The 7,983-nt window shown below is 51.9% G+C and overlaps 1 protein-coding gene across 1 annotated transcript in view; it reads left to right on the forward strand.

Moving 5' to 3' along the window:
* The first annotated feature begins 1,727 nt into the window (after positions 1 to 1,727).
* SYT7 (synaptotagmin 7) overlaps positions 1,728 to 7,983 on the forward strand; it is a 79,637-nt gene continuing 73,381 nt past the window's right edge. The window contains exons 1-2 of the mRNA XM_025206939.1: positions 1,728 to 1,746; positions 2,048 to 2,151. Of these exons, the coding sequence (XP_025062724.1) occupies positions 1,728 to 1,746; positions 2,048 to 2,151 (123 nt within the window). The remainder of the gene's footprint in view (positions 1,747 to 2,047; positions 2,152 to 7,983) is intronic.

The raw sequence follows: 7,983 nt of genomic DNA on the forward strand, positions 1-7,983 counted from the left end.
CATTTCAGTCCAGGGGAGTGCACCACAGCTGAATAGGCCAAATCCAGCCTGGGTGTAAATCCAGTGTGGTACAAATGATTCAGTAGCAACAGAGGGATTGCTTCACCAGGGGAGGCCAGCTGTCCACTCAGTCCTATATGCAGTGTCTATCTGCAGCTAGTACCACCTGCCTTGCCCATGGATGGCAATAATGTACAGACTTAGCTATGCGGAAAAGTTCTTTCTAAGCCCAGCCAGGTCACGGGTGGTACAAGGGCTTTTGGTGCTGGCAGTACTTCTTCTGAAGTCCGTCTTCACCTCTTTCTGGAGGAAGTGTCTGGCTTGCAGTGTCACCTGCCTTTGCGCACTGAGTCGGGGTTTCCTGCTAGCTGGCTGCAGTGACACCTCGGCATTTTCTTTGAGCGCTCACGGTTAATTTAGAGCTCATCAGAGCGTACAAGCAGTTCAGAATGTTCCTTCCGATGTGCATCACCCTGCACTTATCCCTGCTAAATTGCAGCACCCATTGTACAGCACTAATCTCCTCCATTGGCGAAGTCTTTCCTTGCCGCCTGTGTTAGTCCTCACCAAACTTAGCAAATGCTGTATCATCTTCACATGTTGCCCCCTCCCTTTTGGCCCAGGCAGCCTTGCAGCCTTTGCCTCTTTCCAGGCTGAAACAGAAACATTACTGCCTGCCCTTTTACTCCTGTCTCTTAACCGGTTTCTAATCCAGGACCTAGGGCAGCATGAGGGCACTACCAACCCTGCAGACACAAGCCCCGGTTGGTCAGAACTCTACCCCACCACCCCTCATTAGAAGCTGTAACACTGAGAAGCTGCCATCAGTGTCACTGCTGCTGCTTTGATGATGACCTGCTGAAGAGTAGGGGATAAACCTGAACCATCCCTTGGGGCCTCTTGTGGGGGACACCCTGATGCTGTCCAACACTGAATTGTTTCACCTGTTGAAAAAGCTGAATTTCTTTAGCTACTTCTCACCGCCATGCATGGTCAAAGCACTTTAGAAGGCTCATTAACCACCTCTCTTGCACCTCCTAGGTTTGCTTCTCTGCTCACTCACTCCAGACTTAGCCAGGATCCCCCACCTGTTTGGTGTGATCATGGCTTCCTGTGACCTATTCCCAACCCCACTGCATGCAGTTTTCTGGTCCCCCCAGCTCAGAACCCCCTTTCTGGTGCAGTGACTGATTTCTTCCCAGAAGTCTAATGGACTGGAGAGGGAAGAAATTCCACTGGCCCGCTACATTTTGTAGCTACATCCTTGCTCATGTTATAAAACAGTTAAATATGCATGACAGGTTGTATCTGGTAAGTGTTGAAGGTCACACAGCCAGGAGTGGGGAGGGTCCTAGTGAGACTGGGAATACCATGTAAGACTGGAGATGGTTGTCATGGAGGGCAATATACTCAGTGCTGTGCATCTCATTGCAATGTGCTGTATCCTGATATGAAATCCATGGGAGCGTATCGTCCACACACGCATCATGGGCAGGACACGCTGTACCCACAGCCAAATGTAACTTCATACATACCAAGCAACTTGGTGGGATTAGATGCGTATAACTGAGAAGAGGGTCCTCTCTGGGGTGGGGGCTGTTTTCAGCAAGTGTTTTTAAAGCACTCACTACAACAAGGCTCTGAGAGCCCTCTAGCACTTCTGTGAAGCACATAAGCTTTGCCAGATGTCTCATATCCTTCTGGCATGTCAGGTGCACCAAAGGGATATGTGGCTGTCACTGGGAGGTATGCTGGGCAGCACAGCACACATGAATACATAGTGGGGTGTGGCTTTGCTGTAGCACCTCCTGCTTTGAGACCACTGCTGGGTAATGTTAAAGGGACTGTATAATGTTAGTTGGGATACTGTGGGATGCAGATGTGTGTCCTGGAATACCAGCAGCTCCCATGCTCTGGTGTTAGCGGAAGAGGCAGTAGTGGAGGCTCCCAATCCACGCAGTAACCACCCCCATCTCCCTTCCTCTCCCCTGTCCTTTTATCTTGGCCTCCACCAAGAGGTCTAACCTTTGGCTTCTCTCCTCAACAGGAGCGCCCTCCCGTGATGTTCTCCTGGTCTCAGCCATCATCACCATCAGCCTTAGTGTCACCATCGTCCTGTGTGGGATCTGTCAGTGGTGCCAGCGCAAACTGGTAAGTATTGGAGGTCACACAGCCAGGAGTGGGGAGGGTCCTAGTGAGATTGGGAAAAGAAGACTCTCATGACCACTGTGCAACCCATGCTTACTGTGGCACTGGGAAGGGGCCTGACAGCACCACTGGTAAGTGATGTGGCAGCCTCACACCATGAGACATGTGACTCAGAAACCAGCGCAGGCCCTGCCGCAGACAGAATGCTGGGGAGCCAAATAGCTCATCCAGGGGAAGCAGAAAACCAGGCTTCTGGCAGAGGGATGTGGGTAAGAGGGTGACATAGCTGGGCCCAGCAGGGAGTTTTACTCCTGTAGAGTAGGGACTCCAGCTGTCCCTGGGCTCCTTCCCCAATGTGGCAGGTTCAGCCCACAGGGGCAGCTGTGACATCCCCTGGTGGCTGTGTACCCCTGCCTGGCTCAGGCTCTAATGTCGCCCTCCCTTGTTCACTCATCCACCATGCCTTGTTCTTATTAGAGATAGTGTAAGGGAGGCTGCCCATGGGCTTTAGAGTGAGCCTGCATCCAAACAAATCACCATTGGGCCCCTCCTGGACTCCCTTATTCTCAACTCATCCCTCAAGCCAAATAGCCCCTCTCTTCTTGTCATGCCTCTGCAGGGGACATGTAGCCTTAAGGGCTCATTGCATGGCTCTGTCCTCCCCTATACCACACCCCAGGCCTTGCGGATATTATCATTTCACACACTTGGCCCCCTTGGGCCCTCAGACCCCCTGCATGGCACTTAGCCTCTCTGAGCTCTCTAACCCACTGGTCCCACATTCAGTCCCCTCTGGGCTCCTGGATCCTTGGTCCCTGCACAGCCCCTCTCTCTGGGGTCTTGGGGCCTTGGTCCCATGTGCAACCCCTCTCTCTGGGCTCGGGGACCCTCTATTCTGGGTCTCGGGCCCTCACTGGGCTCATGGACCCTCTGGTCCAGGTCTCAGCCTCTCCCTAGGCTCCTTGACCTTCTGGTCCTTCACTCCATCTCTGGGCTCCTGCACTCCCTGCTTGGCCGCACTCTCAATCCCTGGGCTCCTGAGTTACTGGTTCTCTAAATGGGCCTTGAACCTGTCCTCAGCAGGACTCAAGGCTAAACCCCAATGCAACTTAATAAAAAGCACCTGCATCTTCTAGTAGGCACCCAAATCCTCTCTGGGCTTAACAGAAAACCATGCCACCTGCTTAGAAAAAGGAGCCCCTCTCTGCCCCAGATATGTGGCCCTTGTTCCCAGGCCTGCAAAGTCACTTCCTCTCAGTCACTTCAGAAGCCCCGCTGCTCTGCTCCTAGGAGGTCCTCACTTCTTGGCTCTCAGGGCTAGACTACCAGACCAGCTCAGACCTGGTGCTTATATAGCTCAAGCCTGACCTGCTGCTGGCCTGGTGAGTCCTTAATCAACCCCCTTCACTACCTGCAAGCTGCCTTTCAGGCTGCTTGCCCCCTTAAGGGAACAGCTGCACCTCAGTGCCCTGTCACACCCAGTAACAGTTGGACCCCTGACCTCATCCTATTCATCTGGGGTAGTGGATCCTCCCCTCCCTGATAGCCAAAGGACAGTGATGGTAGATCTTGTCCCACCCTGTGCTCAGTTTTTGCAGCTGATGACCCCTTCTCCCCTGAGAACACGGTGTAGTGCAGCCCCAGTGCAGTTGTCTGAACAGATGCCTATCCCCAAAATGCAGTGCAGGGCAGGCCCAGGCAGCGCACCCAGTGTGCTGTGGGGAGCAGGGTAGTGCTGGGCCACTCCCATGCAGAGCACTGTAGACCTCTTTCCAGGGAAAGCCCTCTTCTCCCCAGAGAGCTCAGTGCAGACCCCTCAGTCCCCACAGAGCACTGGGTAGCCAAACATTGCCCCAGGACTGGGGCTGCACAGACTGGTACTCAGAGACTGGAGCAGGGGAGAGGTCCCAGTCCATTTGTTCTCACTGCCCGAGGGCTCTCACTGCTCAGTCCCTGAAAACTCCAGGTACTGTCACTGCCTGTCAACCAGCCAGCTCGACTTCTGTATGGCAGAGAGCCGACCACTGACCCATCACCCTCCTCCCATTACATTTTTTCCTCCATTCTTCCCTCTTGCTGCCCGTCTCTCATCTCCTTCTGCCCATGCAGGCTCAAGCCATTGGGCCAGCAAGCTGCTGTAGCCAGCTGCAACTGCATGCTTCAGAGAAAAGGCAAACCTTCCCAGAATGCACCTGACTGAGCCCAAGGCGGGAATTCTCCCCTGACCCATGTGGCAACAAGCATCTGCTTTGAAGCGTGACAATTAGATTACCCTGCCTTAGCTGGCACAGAGACATGCTTGAGCATCTTCTGGAGGGGTGCCCCCTGCTCCCCCCATTTTTGGGGAGGTAAGGTCAGTCAGGACAGTCAGTGCTCCCCATGTTCCACTGTGGGGTCCCAGAGCCCCATGACCCACAGAATGATTGTATGTTGGGTTTGAATGTACAAGCAGGCTGAGAGCTCAGAAGGGGAGACACCAGCAGGAGACTCCTGAATATACCAGACTCCTGAATATCACACCTGTCCCTAATACAGAGCAAATAGTCCTCAGTTCCTTGCAGCCACAGGTCATGCCCTTTCCTCCAATCCTGATCTATCTCAGCTCCAGCTGGAGAGACCAGTCTGGGTCACCTGCCCTGCAACACATGCTACTACCTACTGTTGCTGTGGTAGCCTTCCTGGCAGGGAGAGGAGGAGAGGTTAGAGTATGCCCCCACCTCTGGTGTGCTAGGCACAGGACCCCCCTCCCCCTCCCCCCAGGGTACCTCACCTACTGGAGTTTGAGCTTCATTTGTGCCCACAAGGGAGAGAGGCCAGCCAGCACAACTGTATGGCTAGCATTGCAGCCCTCTCACAACACATGATTTATTCCAGGAAATCAGCTGTCCAGCAGTATACACCATCAGCTGGCCCCTTGCTTGTCTGTCTCTAACCCCCACTCTAGTTATATCTGATCCCCTTTACCCCAGCACCGTGAAAAGCCTGGATGGAGAACTGGGAGTTGTAGTGATCACGGGCTTTGATAAATACAGGCATACATGGATGAGAAGAACTGAAAGATGAACATTATTATGGAGCAATAGGCAACCTCTTCAGACCATTGGTCTCTCCCTAACTAACTCCTCTAACTGAGGGACCATCTCCCAATTCCCAACTTCTGTAGTGTTCTAAGTAAGGGAGTGTCCCTAAATGATAACTTTGACCAGTACAGGAGTTGCCATTTACATGCTCTTGCAGCTAACAACCTCACTCCTGACAATGGAGCAAACTTCAACAACATATGACCTTAGGCAGAGGATGGGCAGGACTCCCGGGGCAGAATTAAGGTCATTGTTGGGAGCTATACTGTGAATTTCCTTAAATTCTAGAGGGCTTTTTACACCTCTGAGTATTCTCAGGGTAGTTTTAACAGGCAATCTCTTCTCAGTTTTTAGTCAACTTTAACAAAATATCATGTTGGGGAATAAGATGTTTCATTTAGACCCATGTTGATGTGGCCATTTATGACTCATAAAGCCACGAAGAAGCATCTCTTCCATTCACACCGCTTCCTCAGAAAGCAGCAGTTTCATTAATTTGGAATCTCAGCAAGAACCTTTGCTTATTAATTCATTAGGATTGTTAATTAAATAGCAGAGTGACAAACGGAACATCCTTAATAGCAGCCCTCCCTTACCTCAGGAGGAGAAAAGTGGAGCTTCTTGGTATGAAAACCAGCTGCCAAAAATTAAATGTAATCAAGCTGTTGGGGTGCTGGCGAACAGGACCCAACTGGGGGAGAGTAGATGTCCCCTCTGCCCTGTAAATAAAACAGGACATGATTTGAATAAGGGGGGAAATGTTTGAGGCAGAGTGAGAGGAGTTTGAGGGTCAGAGGAGGGCAATTTGGGGTCCCGGCAGCAGGCAGTATAGGTGATGGGAGAGGGAAAAGGGGAGTCCTCTGAGGTGCAGAGTAGGTGCCTCTGGGTGTGAGAGGGGGAGCTATTTCCCAAGGGATCCTTTGCTTAGCAGTGACGCCACAGCCGGGGATCGGCATTTGTTGAGCAAAGCTCAGCAGCGGCTGCAGCTTTTATTTTGCTCTTTAGAAGATGTGATAATTGAATGTTTTGGTGGAAATGTTTGTGCAGCATAAAGAGAAGTTTTCAAAATAAATATATATATATTTGTGACGAATGGTAATGATCTGGCCCCTCTCCTGCTCAGCTCTCACTGTTTAATGAATGGCTTGTGGGGAGAGGTGCGGGGGAAGGGGAGGGCCGCGCAGCCTGCTCCACATGGCTGCTGTGCCCTGGACTGGCATTAGTGAAGGCACTGTGGACCCACCTGCCCACAGCACCCTGCGGCCCCCACCTGTTCATGTTTGCTAAAATGGCTTGCGGCTCCCACCTGCCCAAATTTCTCAGAATGCCTTGCAGCCATCAGCTGCCTGGGTTTCCTCAAATATCCTGCAAGTCCCTACCTGCCCAGATTTCCCAGAATGCCTTACAGCCTGCACCTGCACACACCACTTCTGGGGCCATACACCCCCGCACAGCCTGTCTAGATCACCCAGAATGCTTTGCAGCCCCCTCCCACACCTAGAATGCCCCCACACTTGCCCAGCCCCCCCGAGAGTGGCCTGCATGTCCAAGCAGCAGGAACATGCTCTGCTTTGTTTGCTTTCCAAAGGAAGCCTCGCTCCGCGCAGCTGAGATTTAAACTGGGTCAAGTGCTCAGAAAGCGGCTATTTTTGCTTTTTCTTTATCGAAACAGAAAACATGCCAATAGAAACAATTATCTCTCCCCTTTCAAATGCCACTGTCTCCCTAGGTAGTGAAGAGGGAGAGAGACACACACCAGGCATCGATAATAATTAAAAAGCAATATCATTTTTTTAAACCTGGTGGTAAATGTAGACAACATCTCCCTCCCTAGAGGAGCATTCACATGATCAGCATCTCCATGCAGAGACAGTGCTCCTTCCCCAGCCCCCCCAAATACTTCAGCATGTTTGCAGACCAGCTTCTAGCCAAAGACTATCATGCTTCCTCGCATGAGTTGAGGTCCCCTGCACCCTGACTTAGTCTGGCTGCCTTTTCCACAAGCTGCAGAAGGGGAAAGCGGCTTTGAGGAATGCCAAGGAGAGCATCTACATTGTACAAACAAGGGAATTAAGCAGCCCTGTTGCTACATTAATAAGTAAAGAGTTTCGTCTGGGAGCCAAATTAATAAAACCAGGAGCCCAGGAGTAAGTGAGATGCATCAGAGATCTCTCTGTGCAGAGAGAGCTGGGCCTGAGGCTTGTTCTAAAAGCACTCCTGTCAACAGGCACAGGAGAAACAGTTGCTCATTCTGATGGGAAAGACAGCCCCATTTTCTGCTTGGGGCCATAAGGGGCTGCTGCATGAGGAGAGAAGGCTGGGCGAGTGGCTGGGAGGGGCTGGCTCCAGGGATCTCTTGCCTGAGCAGTCTTGGGAGGAGGGTGGCTTCCTTATTCCTGCTAGGAAAGCATTTCTGTGCTCCTCCCTGATGCACACTCACACATGCTCTCAGATATGTCCCCATTTATGGTACCCAAGCAGCCTCCCTGGAAAGTGATTACCTTCTGCCTGAATAAGTGTTACCAGGCTGAATCCCCCTGCCCCCTCCCTGCCACCTCCAGTGTAAAACCAAAATAGCTGAGGCAGGCAGAGAGAGAGAGAGAGGGAAAGATCTTCTGTTGTGATGAAGGCCAGAAGGCCCATGAAGCACCAGGTTCTCTAGCCCCTGTCCCATACATTTCATTCTCCATCCCTGCATCCATAGTTCCTGAAGCAAAATTTCCCTTCGTGTCTATCCAGCCAGCCTCCTTGTTCC

The sequence above is a fragment of the Alligator sinensis genome, unplaced genomic scaffold (assembly GCF_000455745.1).
Source record: "Alligator sinensis unplaced genomic scaffold, ASM45574v1 scaffold437_1, whole genome shotgun sequence".
NCBI lineage: Eukaryota > Metazoa > Chordata > Crocodylia > Alligatoridae > Alligator > Alligator sinensis.